The sequence below is a fragment of the Malaclemys terrapin genome, chromosome 2, assembly GCF_027887155.1.
Source record: "Malaclemys terrapin pileata isolate rMalTer1 chromosome 2, rMalTer1.hap1, whole genome shotgun sequence".
NCBI lineage: Eukaryota > Metazoa > Chordata > Testudines > Emydidae > Malaclemys > Malaclemys terrapin.
This window is the reverse complement of record NC_071506.1, coordinates 156,835,898-156,855,271: the sequence shown is the minus strand read 5'-3', so window position 1 is coordinate 156,855,271 and position 19,374 is coordinate 156,835,898. Positions and strand designations below refer to the sequence as shown.

Below are 19,374 nucleotides of genomic sequence, written 5' to 3'. Positions count from 1 at the left end.
ACAATTGATCGCCATCCTCTTTGTAACAGCACTTAACATACTTGGAGTCTGTTGCCAGGTCCCCCCACTCAATCTTCTCTTCCCACTCAGTCTTTTTCTTTTTATGTCTAGTTTTTTTTTTTTAAGCCTTTCCTCATATATGTTTTCTAAACCATTTTTTGTTGTTGTTGCTGTCCTCTGGACTCTCTCCAATTTGCCCCCCATCTGTAAGCATGGTGCCCAAAACCAGACGGTACTCCAGCTGAGGCCTCACCAGTGCTGAGTAGAGCAGGACAATTATCTCATATCTGACATCAACATTTCCTTTAACACACCCTAAAACGATATAAACTTGTTTTGCAACTGCATCACATTATTGACTCACATTCAAGCTGTGATCTACTATAACCTCCCAGATCCTTTTCTGCAGAATTACTGCTTAGCCAGTTATAGCCTATTTTGTAGTTGTGCATTTGATTTTCTTCCTTTCCAAGTGCATGCTTTGCACTTATCTTTAGTGATTTTCAACTTGTTGATTTCAGACCAATTCTCCAATTTGTCAAGGTTGTTTTGAATTCTAATCCTGTCCTCCAAAGTGCTAGTAACCCCTCTCAGCTTGGTGTCATCCACTATTTTTTAAAACATAGCTTACACTCCACTGACCGAGTAATTAATGAAAATACTGAATAATAACAGGACAGATCCCTGTGGGACTCCACTAGACATGTCCTAGTTTGACAGTGAACTATCGATAACTACTCTGAGTACAGGTTTCACCAGTTTTGCATCTACCTTACATAGTTTCATCTAGACCACATTTCCTTAGTTTGCTGATGAGAATGTCATGTTCCCCTATAAAAGCAAGGTACTAAGTTCGCCCTTCTCTAGTCTTTTTTAAAGACCATGATAAAAATTCAAATGTAGGCATACACTCAGCTGCTGGTATGCCTTGGTGTTGGGTGCTCAATCCCCAAGGAACAGACAAGATTAAAAAGAAACAAAACAAAAATCCCTTTAAATCTTTTGAGATAATTATTTCAAAGTGTAAAAAATAATGAAAATGTTCACAGTATTAAAATATGCTGATTACAATCAGTCCAGTTTGATTATTTCTTCATGATCAGAAAGATCTGCTGAATAATGGACTAAACTGACTTCAGAAAATGGTGACATCATTGCATAAATCTGTATGTACTCACTTCTTTTTTTGGTAAACAAAACTAATTTTCAAAAGTGAGTTTTTCAGATGTCTTAAGTTTCAAGATGCAGGCACATAAACATCAGCAAAAATTGTAATTTCTGATTTTGACTCATTTCTGCCAGATACTCTTTAAAGATAAAGAATGTTTTATCTTTGGAGATTAAAATTAGATTTTTTTAATGAACTGTTTAACTAGAAGGATTCAGTGTTAACTACATTATTTCATTTAAAAGAGTTATTCAGCTTCGTCAAAACCCTGGCTTTCAGCAAAGGGTCCACAGCAAAATGGATTTTAGCTCTTTTTACACTTGTTTAAGTATGATTTTAGAAGAAAGTGAGTTTCAAAAAGACTTGTTTCATATATTTAGAATACCTTAAATACTATAAAAAAGAAGCCTACAATGCACTCACTCTTTCTCTCAAGATTTCATTGTGCTCCATTCGAGGCCTCATAATTCATCCACCTGGGAACTGCATTACCACCTCTACTGTGATCCTACCTTTATCCCTCAAGTACATTTTGAAAATGCTGTAGAACAAATGGTACCCCATTGCAAAAATGTTAAGGAATTTACTTAAACACACAATACCATAATAGGTGCAGTTCTCTACTGCTTTTCTATCTCACAGATATTTGATCATGAGGAACATTATTGCTGGGGAAGTGGGGTGCATATAGACTTTTAACTCAATTGGCTATAGAAAAAATTGAGAACATACCAGATAAAGAAGATGATGCTGAAATTAACCCACACAGCAGATTTATGGCAATTTTTTTAATTACTAGCTTGACGTTTTCTTTGTTTCTACAGTTTTCTTTGTTTCACTACTATCTGTACAGGGTGATCTCCCTTCCCTTCTCAGACTTTTGTGAATGTGGGAATTCCAAACGTTGGGGGGGGGGGGGGAGAGATTTCAGAATTATATTGATTCTACCCCTTCCATTTCCAGTGTCCCACCCTCCTTCCTTGCAAGCTTTTGACCCCTGCTTTCACTCCTACTCTTGTTGTTACCTCCTGTATCTGCTATCTATCTCTGTACCTCCTTTGCTCCCCTTTTACTCCCGTTTATTCCCAAGTACAGGGCTCCTACCCACCTTCACCCTCCTCATCTTTGTATTCTCCTTTTGTACTTCACTCTAGTAATGGATGTGTTTGTGTGGGTCTGCGTGAGTGCGTGTTTGTGGGTCCTGCAATCCGCAGTGTCTGCTCCTTCTGCACTCCATCTCGCAGCACCTGCTACATACACAGCATGGTATGTTGTCCTCTCCCTCCCACTAGCAATTTATATTTTTTAGCCAGACAGAGTGCTAGAGAGCCAGGCTTATTTGTGGACAGCAGGGAAGGGACCAGGTCTTGCAGGGAAAAGGTCCAAGGGCTGTGAACAGTGGTGGTGGAGAGGGATGGTTACTACATTGCCTTCTATGAAGAACTGAGCAGAGAAGGTGCAAGGGGGCTCAATAAAAAATTGTTGGAGTGCTAGTGAACCCATCAAAGATGATTCTGTTGATGACTATGACGGGTTCATCTGGACTCTCCTTACTGTGGCATTCTAGGAGGCTGACTCTCTGGTAAATGCCCAGTTGCCCAGCAGCCCACGCCAGGCCTCCTGCTTACTGCTATGATATATAGAGAAGTATATTGTGCTAAGGACCGTTTCCTTTTACTAACATAAAATAATAAAAGTCAATACTTCTATAACAATTTTCACCTACAGATCTCAGAGTGCTTCATAAAGGAAATTGTCCCCAATTTACAGATGGGGAAAGTGACGCTCAGGAAAGGACTCTGTAGAAAATATCATACAGACATTGGGCTGTATGAGCTTTACCAAGTATTCCTTGTTGCACTGGAGAGGGGGTAACTTGCATCACACAGGGCCGCCCAGAGAATTCAGGGGGCCTGGGGCAAAGCAATTTTGGGGGCCCCCTCCATAAAAAAAAGTTGCAATACTATGGAATGCTATATTCTCGTGGGGGCCTGAGACAAATTGCCCCACTTACCCCCCTCTCTGGGCGGCCTTGGCATCACAAACCTTTCCCTGGGTCTCACGCTGACCTGCCTGCTCCTTCCACTGTCCCATCCAGTCTCCTCCCTTTTCCTCAGCATAAACCTCAGTCCCATAAAGAAGCTGCCACGTTGTCTGTATTCAAAAAGAGGGTTGGCGTCTTGGAGGCAGCTGAGCCCTCCTTTCATGCTCGGTGACAGCAGGGAAAAATGCACATGAGTCTAAGGGGATTATTCTGGGTCCATATATTTTACATTTTCCTGGACTAAAAATAGAATTTGTCATAACCTAATCACAATAGTAACAAAATGAAAATGAAATTATTTGTAAACAGGAAACTCTCTTGTTATTCCACATGTAAAATATTCATGCAGTGGAAACAGTTCATGTAGCTCAGGACTTCAATCAGCTCCTTGAAATTGTCCTTACCACCTTAGTTTTCCCCTGTCAGTCAATGCCAAAACTATGAATGCCCTAAAGATATTGTTTAAAATAGTATCACCAAAAAAAAAGTACATGTTAATGTGAGCTTATCCAATCTTAATTGTAGATACTTTTATAAAAGCATTAATCCTATCCCAACCCAAATCTATAATCAATCAGCTTCCTTATAGCAATTATCATTTATTCACCACGCCCAAGAATTTACTTCAAATGATTTCGGTATTGAAAATTTGAGACACTTTGAAATTAATTTTCATTACTTTGTTTTGAAAACCTGCTAACTGCCCAGAGCATCATTATAGCTGTAGAAGTCATTGCATTAACAGTAAATCTACAGGAGTAGAATCCCTTGAGGGATTTCAGTAGTGTGTAGTATCTTCACCTCTAATTCAAGGGAAAAATCGATTAACATCTGAATTAATAACGACCATCAGTCTTGAAGACCGTTACATATAAAATGGAATCACTTTCAGTCTGTTTCTTTACAAATTTGCTCTTAGTGTTTGAATGAACAAAACAAGGTGACATATAAACTAAATTATTGAAATCACATTATACTGAAAGAGCAATTATGATGTGAAAAGCATTTCTCTTTGCAGAATAGTAGATATTAAAATGCAGTATTTTAAGCAAGCCTCCTTCCAGAGATGATGACCCCTTGATAGCCAGGACACTATAATGTTATCATTTTGTGGCATGTATGATTGCACTGTATTTTATTTAATATAGCAATTCACCCTACCCAGATTTTGATGCCTCTGTTTAAACCCCTATTGAAACTAGAAGGACAAACTGAAATATGGATGAATTATCAGTAAGTGTGAACTTCACCCACACTTACATCATTAAATGTTTGACTCGACTTGGAAATAAGGAATTCTATTTTTTTTTTAAGTTAGAACTAAGAAAATTAAAGACTTTTATTAAATGCTCCAAATAAAAACAAGACAGATACAATGCCATGGTCTAGATTATTGTTTAATTTCATATGAATGTGCTAATTCTGAAAAGCTTGATTTGATGTTAACCTATTAGCTGCCTGCTTTGGACCATGCAATTTCAAATATTTTTTTTAAATACTCTAAAACCCAGAAACTCAAAATTTTGACAAGTAAAAGGTATCTGGGGCCAGTGACAAATGTTGAAAACATTTTAGATGAAATCTCTTGAGTCGGTGCAGCTATTAACATTTTCCTGAAACAAATCAACAATCACATTCCCAAACTCCTTAAAAGATTGAATAGTCCCTTTTAGAGATTTTTAAATGACCTGGGGGCTGTTGATAAAACCAAGAAGCATGACTTAAAACCCCCCATCTCCTATCAATCATAGAAACCAGAGGATTCTTTTTTTTCATATGGCGATTGTCTGGAAAACTTAGAAAATAATGTACAGTAACTCCTCACTTAAAGTCGTTCCGGTTAACATTGTTTTGTTGTTATGTTGCTGATCAATTAGGGAACATGCTCATTTAAAGTTGTGCAATGCTCCCTTCTAACATTGTTTGGCAGCCTCCTGTTTTGTCCACTGCTTGCAGGAAGAGCAGCCCGTTGCAGCTAGCTGGTGGGGGCTTGGAACCAGGGTGGACCTGCTGTTCATGTAATTACACATGTGTGCTTGTGCATGTGGAGTAAAGTGTCTTGGCTGGAAACTGACCTGGATTTTCAACCTTAAGATCATTGTCTGAAGCATATAGATTTCATAGTCATCAGGAGTAGACATCTCAGTCACCACACTGTCACCACAGTCTGAAGGTAAAATCTTGGCTTTACTGAAGAAAATAAGAGTCATTGACTTCAGTGGGGCCAAGATGTCACCCCAGTTCTTCAGATTTCCAATCCAATAAAAAAATAAAATTACTTTAATTGATTATAGCAATTACTTCATTTCAATGCCCCTATAGTTTTGGTGCTGAAAATTCTGCTACCAAAGCATGCCATAGATTCATCATCTTGTCATATCAGATGAAAATAAAAAATCAGGTCACTTAATATAAATTTTCAACAGTCTACCAAAAGCTCACATTCCCTGGTGTGTAATTTGTCACAAGAAGATGATCAATACAATTTATTATCAATGGCAATTCATTACAATGTCAGACAAATGAGCAATTCGTACAGTACCTAATGCTGCTCATGCTTCCAGTCTCTGATCCAAGCTTACATCTCTCCAGTTGGCTGGCTACAATCTGGCGTTCAGCCTCAAGTTCTCGAGTCAGTCTCTCAAACTGCAGCTCCTGAAACACAAACACAAACATTCACTCAATGATCTTTGCAAGAATCAGAAAGAATTTCAGTTCATGTGTCAAATTATATCTTGTGAAATAAGTGTTACTATGACAGCTTCTATGAAAAGCTTCCCCCACCCCTCTTTTTAACACATTCACAGTCCAAATGTATATGATAACACCTGCTGGTTCACTCATAATTCTGATCATGTGCATTATAAATGGAGTTAGTTTATTTAGGGTGAAATTTTCAAATGAGCTTAAGTGACAGACTCATGTCAAAATTCCATCCTTAATGCATATGTTTTTCTTAATGGTGGTGTAATAGGTTTTCACTAAGCTGATACAAGGATGCTAAAACAAAAGGAGCAATTTTTGACATTTATTAAGACTCAGCTAAGGGATCTGTAGAGAATAATACATGGTTATAAAATCTTTTGTATATTCATCATGCAACATAATGTAGTATAGACTGGAAAAATAAACTATAAGATAGAGGTAAGTATGTTTTTATTGGACACATATTGTTTAATTTCAGTATCTTGGTGTTGTGTTGGAGGTAAACTCTTGTGGTTTCAGAGCAGCCCCTTGTTAAAATCCTGCCACTAACTGATGGTAGGGTTAGGGTAATTTCCCCGGTTCTCTGGATATTACCAAGCCAGAGATGACATAGCTATAGAGCTCATAAAATATTTCTGAATTTTTTTAAAATGCACCAGATTGATTCAATTGTAAGTTACCACCCCCTCCCCACACACACACACCCAACTCCCACAGAGCACACACCCCGCCCCAAAAAACCCAACCACATTACAAGGTGAGTATAAAATGAACACCCATTACAAGATCTTCAGTTTTCCGCGGGCTGTCCGAACATGTAGAGTACTCAGTATATTTTTCAAGAACAAAGAATATTTCAGCAAAGTGACTTATTATAAGTTTGTCAAGTTATGCTGCCTTTTCTCCTTGGTTACAGTTCTGAGAAAGCTAGTGTACGTGGCTGGCCCTTTAATGTGAGCTAGGTCCAGCCTCACCTGTGACAGATACAACTCCCTCCCAGCTGAGACTGATCATCCGAGGTCAATTATAAAAGCCAGCAAGTGGCTCAGCGGAGTAGACAGTTGTCAGAAAAGCACTGGGTTGTGGGTAGGGTGACCAGACAGCAAGTGCGAAAAATCGGGATGGGGGTGGAGGGTAATAGGAGCCTATATAAGAAAAAGACCCCAAAATCGGGACTGTCCCTATAAAATCAGGACATCTGGTCACCCTAGTTGTCAGCTGTAAGGTTGGGGAAGAATTTCCCCATGGCATTGGCAGGGACCTTATTGATTGTTTTGTTCTCTTCTCCTTTTGTAGCATTGAGCAGGGATGATCTTTTAGGATTGGGTAGGTCTGTCCCACACTAGGGAAGAAGAGAGACACAGGCTGAGGTAAAAAATGTTGTTGGAATCCCTTGTTAAAATACTGGCAACACATCACTGCTGAATCTGTGTGTTCTCATGTACACATTCTCTCTCTCTCTCTCACACACACACACACACACACACAAAAGCAGAAACAAACAAATTCAGTACTATCACACAACAAGTAGTCTGTGTGATGACTATTCCGTCGCTTGCACTGCATTTACCACCATAGTATCCCACAACATTATACTTAATATACAAAACAATAACATGTTTGAGTCACCCTTCTGGATGACTCAGTAAAAACACTGCACCATTATTCACACAGAGTTCCCCCTCTCTCTGTTTTTCATAATAGTAACTAATTGATAAATGAACTAATTAAAAGCCTGGTTAAATAGAATCACTTTTTATCAAACCCTGACGAGTGCCATGTTCTGTTATAGCAATCAGTTACACTGATTCTAAAATGGAAGAGCCCTAATCCAATGCCTAGTATTGTTCTAGACCCCTATTCTGGGGAAATATAAACTTCTAGCACTGAAAATAAGAGTCCCTAAATTCAATCCTGAGCTTCCCCAATCAACAGGGTCTAGCTGTATAGATCACTGAGCTCCTGTGAGGAAAGATCCCCTTCCCTGCATTGCTGTCCAGTAGCCTCCTTTTGCTGGTTAACGGAGTGGTGTATGATGGACTACAGAAACACACTTTCTTCCAGTCTTTATTTAAAAAAAAAAAAAAAAAACATGCAGAACTGAGCATTTGAAAGTGAGAAGGAAGTAACAGAAGGTTCAGGAAGTTTCACCCCTCCCTCCTGTTGCCTAGCTCCCAGGTCCAGGAACCAAAAGCAATCTGAGTGAGATTACATTTCTCTAATCTCAGACATGGTTCACTTCAGTTTCCAAGGTGATGAAATTATAAGGCTAGTTCTTATTTTATCCAATTCGGTCTCGTCACCCCCCCTTATACTTGGTAATATTGGCACAGAATAATGTAAGCCCTGCATATAAAATGAGGCAGGATCTCAGCACAAGGTGAGAGTGGCAGAATGCAGACCAAGTGTACTTGAAATAGCCACTGACATTTGATGGAGGCCATTTTAAGTATTTGGCACTCAATTATTATTCCACTTAAGATTTGCCTGAATATGAATACCACCAAAACAGCCAGAGTGTGTAAGGAGTGAAACCAAACTGATTATCTGTTGCATCACTACCCATATAATAGGTGTTTAAATTCCATAAATAATTATGTATGAACACCATAACAATGACCAATGACGACCAAAGTTACTCTGGTTCTACTACTTAGGTGCCATGTTTCACACTAGAGGTTGCTGCATCTTAGTGGCAGATGAAGTATTTTTAGAGTAGTATATGCAATTTTAAAAACATGTTGGGTCTTTAGTGGAGTTATGCTAGTGGTGAATTACAATACTTATTAAACAGTCTAAAAATTGAAATTAACTTCATGCTTATAGAATTCCCACTAAAGTCAATGGGATATGCATGCGCATATCTGAGGACAGAATTTAGTCCCATGTTACTGGGCTGTTTATTTTAAATGTGGAGGTGTTACGGTGTTTGTGTGTATTTACATTTTTCTCTGACTTTATTCAGCTTTTTATAGTTGCCTACTTCATATTCAATATTTATTTATTTGCTTACCTAGTAGAACAAATTATCCAAGAAGCTGAAAAGACTGTTGATCAACTTTGCAAGAACTATTACATGCATGCTCACAAGACATGAGCAATATATTATTCTTACTGCAGAGTTAGATTTAATACAAATTTTATTTAAATGTTTGGGAGAATAAAATCACAATAACATAAGAGAACTTTTTCTACTTGCTACTGTGCTTGCATAGTGGATGACAGCACTTCAAATAATGAGATTTTGCATTCATAAAATAAAAAAAACCTACTATTATATAATGCAAGAAGTTCATTTTTTTCCAAATAAAAATTAAATTACACAATAGTTATTATGTAGTAACTAGGATATGTATTCAGATAAATATATGCACCTTTGAAGATGAGGAGCTTTGTTCTGCAACTTGACATCTTAGAGGGAAGTTGGCCAGTCATTGAATTTGGTTTGGCTTATTACACAAAGCTCATTCTCACCTGCCCAATGAAATGCACAGATATACTTCCCCTGAAAAGGTATAAGACTAAGAATCAACGAAGACTCAGGACACCAGTATTTTGCCTGCCAACAATCTCCCTCCTCCTTCCCTTTCCCCAGCCCTGCCAGCGAGGATGGATTAAGAGAACACTTGGTATTAATCCATCAGAATTGTAAGGCTGCAAATGTATGTTCAAACTTATGCAAAACTTGATAAACAGTTTTTAAAAAGACAGGATTTGCCATTTCAAAAACATAACTGCTACACATGCCTCCCTGCTACTCTGGAACGCGGAGCTCTTACACACTTGCCATCTCATAGCTCCTCCAGCCTTCACCACAACCTGCTGGTCAGGAGGCCACTTTATAGCTGTGACTCAGACCAGTGCTCTATCTCGTCACCTCCCTGCAAAAGCAGGTAAAAGCAACAAGGGGGTCATGACAAAAGAGATTGCTTATTTCAAGGAAATGGATGTCTGATGCCATTGACAAGTCCTCTTGCTGGGCTCAGTCCTGTCTACACTATAGTCATTAACTACTATTTCTATTGCTGTTAGCCCACCATGCTCCGAGCACACCCATCATTACTCCAGGGAAAGACTACTCCAGCTCCACCCATTCTCAGAACTCAACGAGGTTACAGCCCCAAAATATATCCAGAAGACCCACCATGGCTGGAGGACACTGCAAGCCCTGTGCTGGTACATCTCATCTCCTCACAATATTCAGAAAATCACAGCTCTAGAAGGCAGGTGGCACTGCATTCCTCTTCTATGCAACCATCAAATGCAAGAAAGATGCCTCAGGTAAGAATTTCATTTGAATTCATATTTATGACAGTAGAAATCAGCACCAAAGATAACACAGACTTTATACTCATTACAGACCACCACAGACTAATGGATTAATAAAAGGAGCTCACTGATACCTTGTCAGCCAGCAATGGTGGTGAAATGCCCCAGACTTGTCATCTGGGGAGATTTCAGCATGCATACTGACAGGGACGCAGATGCAAAAGGCCAAAAACTCATCTCATTTGCCTACCTAGGAATTTCACAGGTCAATTCTGGTCCAACCCAACCCACACAACTGGTCACACCTTGGACCTAATTTTCAGTCTAGATGTTAAGATAGTGGACATCACAACCCAGTCACTGTCCTGGACAGAGCATTACATCATTAAGGCAGTGGTCAGAGACCTTCCATCACTCAGGCAACAAGAAAGACCAATGACCCTGATTTGACCATAAAGATTCATGGACTCAAGGAGAGATGAAAGCATGCTAAAGGACAACAACGCCTCATCCACAGGATGAGGAGTCGAGGACTAGGTGAATCATTACCATTCTACACGGTCAGCCTTTGACATGCTAGGCCCCAAACTGCCTCTTCCTCCCCATTAACCCACAGATGTCCGTGGTTTTCTGACACACTGTGATATATGATGAGAGAAGGGCAGAAACTCAAGCACCAATGGTGGAAAACATAGGCTGATTGAGACAGGATGAAACAATGAATTCTTCAAAGCTTATGCTATACTAACTCCAAGAGAGCCTTTCTATGAGCTTCCATTGAGGATACCAAATCCTTCTCCAAGGAGCTAACCAGGCTGGTAAACCGATTAATTAATCTGGAATAGCTTCAACCTGCATCGTAGTTCTTCATCACACTAGGTGCACAACTATCATCCTACTTCACTGAAAAGATCCAGGAAGCCTTCACAAACAGCATGGATCTGTTCCACTTATATCAACCAGCCAACAGCCTGTATTCCTGGAGTTCAGTAAATTCACTCATCAAGAAGTTTTAAATGCCCTAAAGGTGTGTTGGCCAAAGACTTCTTAATCCGATCTGTACTCTTTCTGGCTTGTGAAAGAGAGTTGTGAACAACTGGTGCTACTCCTACTGAATTTGCCAATGTCTAATTCAGAGAAGAAATTTTCCCTTCTTCTTTTAAAAATGCAATACTCTGATTAACACTGAAGAAACTCACACTGGATACATCTGTCCTAGCCTATCACCCCGCGTCAAACATCCCATTTCTGAGCAAACTCATAGAGAAGCTAACAAAAAGCCAACTACAAGTTCACTTAACTGAAGCTAACACTGTAGACCTGGCTCAGCCTGGATTCAGACCAGGACATGGAACCAAAACCATTTTAATGGCAGTGCTGGATGATTTCTTCCTGTCAACTGACAGACATCCAGTCTCATACCGTTGGACCTCGCTGCAGCAATAACACTGTTGACCCTGAGATTCTGCTCTTTTGTCTGAAAGAGGTGGCAGACTCAGGGTAATGTACTAAAATGGTTTGAGTCCTTCCGGGAAGAACATACCCAACAAGTAGACCCCTCACTTGTGGAGTTCCAAAAGGATCAATTCTCTATACAGTCCTTTTCAACATCTACATGCAAACACTAGGTGAACTGGTCAGACAACACGGACTCAAGTGCCAGCAATATGCAGACGATACAGAGCTCTACCTATCCTTCACCACATACGGCCACAGAACTACCATCAATATGGCCCAGTGCTGGGATGAAATCAGCTCATGGATGAAGAACAGCTGACTGAAGCTGAACCCGAACCCGAGCAAGGCAGAGGTGATGCTGGTGGGCAGAGGAAAATATTCTGAAGAGCTTGCAGCCACGGTGCAGCCTCTGTTGGCTGAAGATACATACCCACAATTGGTCTATTCAATCTGTAGTCTAAGAATAATCTTGAATTCCTCGTTGATGTTGAGCTCTTACATAGCAGCATCCACAAGTAATGCTTTCTACCATCTCTGCTTAGCTAGGAAACTCTGTACCCATCCTGAGGGATGGGGACATGGCCTTAGTTTTTCATGGCTTTGACACCTCTCCTCTGAGCTGGATCATAGCAATGTAATATACCTGAGCATGAAGCCGTCAGCACTTAGGATATGCCAGTTGGTACAGAATGCTGCAACACATCTTAGAAACACAGGCTACTGTGAGCACATCAAACCTGTCCTCCACTCTCTCCACTAGCTTCCCATAAAATATCAACTCAAGTTCAAGGTCTCGGTCTTTATCTTAAAACCACTCCATGGCCTGGGACTAGGGTATCTAAAAGATAACTGGAAGATCAACGACTGCTCCTCTGCACAATGGAACTCTCAAAAATAACTCTCAACTCCCCGATCTGTGTGGGAGACAGAACTTTCTTCAGGTGCAGCCCGAGACTGTGGAATAAACTACCCCAGGAACAAAGATCCATCACAAACCTCACCACTTTCTGCTCCAAGAGCAAAATGCATTTTAGAACTCCCATTTCTAATATAAACACATAGCAACATGTACATTTACAAAAAAATAAAATGAGATACACTGCTGCACATGTGTCTCTTTCTCTGGGGAAGAGAATAAGAGAATAAACAACATGTGACAGATGTGTGACTTAATGCACTACTGAAGGCGCTCAGATACTACACAGATGAACTTGGTGTAAAAATCTATACAAAATAGAACTGATAGAATATAATAGTCTCCTAAGTCCTATTCTGTCCATACAATTACATGCCCAATATATAAAAATCAGTCTCGTATGTATTTTATGGTGATATTTTGGCATTCAAATTTCTATAAACTAAAAGTGACTCCCATGGATTTGATCTTCCTTTTCTTTTCCTTCCAGACACTTTTTCTTTTCTCCTACTGTCACTGTTTATGTCTCTGTCTCTCTCTCTCAGGGTTTGCTCTTTGTGTAAAGTTTAATGTTTGCAGGTTTACTACTTTGTGGTTTTCCCGGTTTCTGTTCCCACTAACACCATTCTTTCATGGCTCTTCTGTCTTCAGAACATTTTCTTCTTATGATTCTGCTTTTCAGATTGTACCCAATGTACAGGGTACCCCATGTTCCTAGGCGACACCTTCCCCTGACAAATAAAGAAATAACGAAAGAGATGCTTAGGGAATAGCTGGGATGAGCAAGTAGCAGTAATTTTACTGTCAGTCTGCCCTAAGGCTGTCATTTCTCATCTCCCCTGATGACTTCCACCATCTGCCATTCAGAGACAGTAGAGATGGGGGAGGTTTTTCCACACAATCCCCTTCCTAGAACCAGACCTGACAGTTCATTGAATACATGACTGATTGAGGAGGCCCTGCATGCAGGAGTTGCATGTCCCTTTGGAAACAAAACAAAAAGGTGAGGTGAGAATAGATGTGAGAATAGAACGAGATCACCATCCCTCAATGTACCACTAACAATATGCAGGAGGGCTTGAAAGGTCTTTAGTATTGTTAAGGAAGAAATTATAGTGGCTAATATTTGAGTAAATCCATGTAGTTTTATATCCTTTTTCTATATTTCAGATATATGACATAGTGATAGGAGCTATAGAAATTAGAAATAATATTGAGGTTTACATTTGATAAACAGCAGGTACTGAACCTGGCTCAAGCATTTGTCATAATATGTATGTAGTCTGTAACCACTCGTCTCACTGGTCCATTCCCTATTGGTTCATCACCACAACCTCACGATAATGTTAGTGGGAATCTAATGAGGCATGCCACATTAGAAATAAAAACAAACACAATGGTTATGCAAGTTTATGTTCATACATTCCATTGTTAAGATAACTGCACAAGAAGGACATCTCTGCACATCAGTGTAGACCAGATTGCAATGTCAAAATGATGCCGAAGGAAGCATAGGGAGATGACAGTGCAATGCTGAAATGACCATTCTGACAGCCCAAAGCATTGAGCAACAGAAAGTGTATGAGGTCAATACACAAAAAAGTGTAGATTGTGATGCAGCACTCCAATGATGTCAGAAAGGAAGGGGCTTTTTACTGTAACTTTAAGTGCAAGTCTGCTGGAGACAAGTAATTTGTGTTTTAAAGTGATGTTGCCTGTCTCACTCTCTCTCTCTCTCTGGTAAGAAGCGTTGATGAGTTGAATTTATCCTTTATATTTTCTTCCTCTCTTTCTATTTCTCGATAACCATTTATAGCAGGTTATCATATGGCAACTAAGTTCCTGTATTTGCATTTTTGGTATAAAACTTCAATTTCTCCTACATTCTGCAGCAAAGATGGGCAAAACTATATATATTTTGTAAGCCTTGAGCATGACTACAGTTTGAATCCAACCCTTATGTAGGACAGAATGATGCGGAGGGAAGCTACTCACCTGTGAGCTGCCAGCTAGAGTACAGGGAATAAATCCTCTATACAGTGAAAAGAATACTGTGCTTAGCATGATAAACCAGCAACTACATCCCCTTCTCTATGGCTGTATAATGCACAAAAGGCCAAGTTTTTAAAAGTGAGCTGAGACTGGATATATTTGGTGCAATGTATCTGAGTCCTTATCCAAACTATGGAAGTGCCATTTTCAGCAGCCACTGCCTTGGGAAAATTCCTAGAAGCAGGAATGCTGTACTGCAGCACTCATCCATCTCAACAGATTTTGGGTTGCACCAAAATGAGTGTCCCTCTCACCCCTAAAATAGGCTCTCCTAGCACACCTCTGTGTACCCCTATGCAGCTGGTTCAGTTGTCTGTTTATTCACCTATAGAAATAGGTACGAACATGTGTATTTGATTTACAGACAGAGAAGAGAAATACTGACCAACCCAAAGAAAAGAAAAAGGATGAGGGAAACCCTACACTGATGGTTGGTATCACTCTCCAATATTAAAAGGGTTAGAAAGACAGAAGATAAAAAATAGCTAAAAACAAACTAAAAATTCTAGTTCAGATCAACAGAAACCTCTACTTGCTGTAAGACAGGTGATGAACTGGCATGCTCTGCCCCTTCCTCCCTATTAACCACACGATCTGGCTATATAAAGTTTGGTTTGTTTCCTATTTCTGTCTCCTGGTATAGGGACATGTTGCCCACTGTCTGTATTGATATATTTAAATATTGAGAAAAACAAGGTCAAAAGGAATAGGGCTTCACTGGAGTCACTGTAATTGTATGTAAGTAGTACAGACATTGAAATATGCCTTGAAAATACCTTGTTAACAACCTCTCTCTCTCTCTCTGCCCTTTTAACTATCTGGTGGCAATGACCCTTAAGCATAGTCTATACCTTAGCTTCCTCTTGAAGCAGAAATCAATATGGGACCCAACATTGACTGAACTCAAAAAAACCTTGAAAATCCCCAGTAAGACTGACCCAGCCTTGTGGAAAGGATTCTCCCCCATCCCAGGATTCTTCCCGCAGCTCCCATTGGCCGGGAATGGCAAACCGTGGCCACTGGGAGCTGCAGGGGACCATGTTGTGCCTGCGGATGGTCAACATCAGTAAAATGTCTCGTGGCCTGCAATCAGATTATCCTGATGGGCCACATGCAGCCTGCAGGCCGTAGGTTGCCCACCACTGCTCTAGTGAGACATCCAGTAAGCACATTTTTAACTGATGCTATGTGCATGTCTTTCTTTATAAGTTCAAGCAAACTGGCCTAAGAGAGATTTGAACCATAACTTTAAGCAATTGCTTTTGATATTTTAAACTTGTCCCTTTTGGACCAATCCCTTCCAGTAGCAGGGACCACACTCTTAAAAGTGCCGTAAAGGCAAGTGCATCCCTTCTCCTTGGAGAATTACTGGGAAGAGTGATAAATGTATTAGATACTAACGAACTGATGATCATAAGTAAGTATTACATTATTATAATATTGTTATATTATTATCGTGGTGATTTGCATAGTTCCTTGGTGTAACGACTAAGCGTTAACCACAGTTGATGACACTTGCTTGAAGGACTGTATTGGTGTGTTCAATACATGGATTGAATGTTGATTGTGTCTACACCCGAATAGTGAAGTGTTGAAAGTCCCCCCTCCCACCCATGCTTACAAGCACCTGCTTATTCAGGTCTCCATTTTCTTAACACTTCTTTAACTTGTAGGACTGATTATTTTACATGGCAGAAATGTTTATGCTTTAGGCCAGGTCTACACTACCCCCCTAATTCGAACTAAGGTACGCAACTTCAGCTACGTGAATAACGTAGCTGAAGTTCGAAGTACCTTAGTTCGAACTTACCTTGGTCCACACTCGGCAGGCAGGCTCCCCCGTCGACTCCGCGGTACTCCTCTCGCCGAGCTGGAGTACCGCAGTCGACGGCGAGCACTTCCGGGTTCGACTTATCGCGTCCAGACTAGACGCAATAAGTCGAACCCAGAAGTTCGATCGCTCGCCGCCGAACTACCGGGTAAGTGTAGCCAAGGCCTTAGTGTGTTTTGCAAGAGACATAGTGAATTATGAGCAAAGTTCATAAAAGCCAGCAGGTGTGAAAAATCTGAGGAATTAAGTTCACCCTGCGGAGGTTTCCTGGATTTTACTGTATTCTCCAGAATGTAAGAGCCAATTTATTAATTTTAAAAAGCTTTAACTTGTGGTTGTAAACATACCATTCACAAAGTACCCCAAAGTACTGCTATTCACTTGATCCTGCAGATACAGAAAAACAACCCCACTAAAACAAGTACAGACATCCCTGGTAAGATTAATACGGAATGGCTGATTAATAATATACAAAAAATAGGCCTCCCAAGTTCAAATACGTCAAGGATAACAGAACTCTAGTACAGATGTACTATGTTAACCTAGTAACTAGGATAAATTGTGCTCTAATTAGTGTCACATTATAAAGACATATCATTATAAATATCCAATTATATCATGTATAATACTATGAGTCACAGCTCTACAAGCTCTGAATGAGGTGATTTCTTGTAGCTTATAACCTCCTTATCCTATCATCCTAGAAAGCCAAGATGGCATGTAGCACTCAAAAATGCATATCCTCTCTGCTAGAAACACCAAATCTTGAAAATGATTAACTTTCCAAGAAACAGGAAACTGAACGCTATATAAGCAGCTATGATGGTCCAGTCTTCATCTAGAATCAGAGCAGAATTATTTGAAGATCCCGGACATGCCAAAACCACCACCTGCAATGCCAATCAACATATGGATTCCAAACTGGATGTCGATCAGCAGCTTCAAAGTGAGGTTTCAGAACATACCTTCCCTTCCATCGTACTACTCCCTCCATTTCCTCACCTCTGGGACACGATCATTTGATTCTTGCCTGATAGTATTCTACTCCTCTTTCATTCAAGCATTTCATTCTTACCCTTCAAAGGGTTATACTGTGATCAGAATGGGGCAAAAATGGTTGTATTTTTCCATTCCCAAGTCTCATTTGCCATGCCCACACCCTCAGTATTCCTCCACCAGCTTGCCTTCACTGTCAGTACCTCTCATGTATTGTAGACATGCCATGTATGCCTTTCCCACTGAAACTGAAAAGGGGAAAAATTCAATACTGGTAAAATATTTTTTCACACCACAGCGAATCAGACTTTGGAATTAATTGTGATAGGATGTCACAGAGAGCAAGACTTTCACAAGGTTCAAAGAATAACTTTTATATGGATAACAAGAATATCCAGGGTTCTAATAGTAAATGCTGACAGAAATTTTCAAAGGGATTAGGAGAATTATCCCACAACTTCCTGCTGTGGGGTTTCTTGCACCTTCTTCCATATGGATTTAAATCCAGAGCAACTTCATTGACATAAGTGAAGCTAAAAATTTGGCTCACTATGCCATTTATATTTATTAAAACTGGATAAAAGAGCTATTTCTTCTACGCAGTGTCAGACTATTTTTAAACAAAAATCCTTGTCCTATTTAAAAAAAAAAAACAATTTAAATTCTGTCCTCAGTGAGTGGAATTAGGCCCAGGTAAAACCAAGAGCAGAATCTGATTCAATATCATATGTCTCTTTCCTTTCATGCACACTGTAACATTGCCCCATTACCTACTTCTCTTACCTTCCAGGCACACAGGCTACATCTTCCCACATACTGACTGCTCCTCTGATCCATATTGTGTGTCTACCATCACTCCCACTCCTATGCAAACTATCTGTTCTTGCTTCCCCAGAACAGTCACCAGAACCATATAAAGTTTTCTCTCTGCCCTTTTTCACTATCCTGATATCTCCATTTTTGCAGTCTTCCATCCTTCTGTCTTTTTTCTCCTCTTTTAAAAATAATCTTGTGCTTTTTCAGATCATTTCTTTATTCTTTCTTTGGCCTCTATTATTCTTAAGCTTTTTCCTCTTCTCACTGCTCCTTACCTATTTTGCCTGCCTGCTTCCCCATTCTCCTTTGGCAGACAGCTTTTCTTCCATGGTGCTGCTGTCCTCCTTCTATTCCTACACTGTGACTGCTCAGCTCCTCAGAGCAGTAAAGTGAAAGCTCTGTCAGGATAGTGTCAGAACTTCAGAGAGCTTGCTAATTTCACACCTTTCCTCCCACCACTTTTTTAAAAAGCAATGGGGAAGCAGGACATACAATTAACAACTTTCTAAGGCACTAGAATGACCATACATCAGAGCTTGTTACTTTGACTTTGTTGTCCTGCTCCATGTGGGAACAAAGCTGCGTGGGGAGCTGTGGCTCAAAACAATTGGGGGGATAACAGAAGTGGAGTGAAATTAACAAACTCTGACACTTTAGCATTACAGTGCTCCTGAGCTTTTTAATTTCATCTTATTGTTCCACTGAACTGGTCATATAAAGATTTATTGAATCAAGAGCTCAATATTGAATCAAAAAAAGATGAAAGTGGCGAAAGAAAAATAAAACCCATGCAAAGATAAGTCCATTTATGTTGACAATTTTGGGATTGAATTTGATGTACACAACCAGAAAGAGATGTTAATAAACCATTACTTCTAATATCTTAACCACAAAAAAATTAGTAAAATGAGAATTAAAATGTAGTTAAGGTTAGTCAAATGGCACCTTATACAATAGGTCTGTTCTCTTCTCAGTGCTTAATAATCATCCTAAATGCTTTCTTAAGTGATTACGTTTTTTTATTACTACTTGTGTGTGGTAGCACTGCAGAACCAACACAATTATTGGAAGGGGAGCTCAATTCATTTCTTGTTTCACAAATAATACACCATGCTGGT

The 19,374-nt window shown here is 39.7% G+C and overlaps 1 protein-coding gene across 3 annotated transcripts in view; it reads right to left on the bottom strand.

Moving 5' to 3' along the window:
- CTNND2 (catenin delta 2) overlaps positions 1-19,374 on the bottom strand; it is a 1,183,216-nt gene that overhangs the window by 688,688 nt on the left and 475,154 nt on the right. For all 3 annotated transcript variants that reach the window (XM_054019141.1, XM_054019142.1, XM_054019143.1), the window contains one exon: positions 5,755-5,867. In XM_054019141.1, the coding sequence (XP_053875116.1) occupies positions 5,755-5,867 (113 nt within the window). The remainder of the gene's footprint in view (positions 1-5,754; positions 5,868-19,374) is intronic.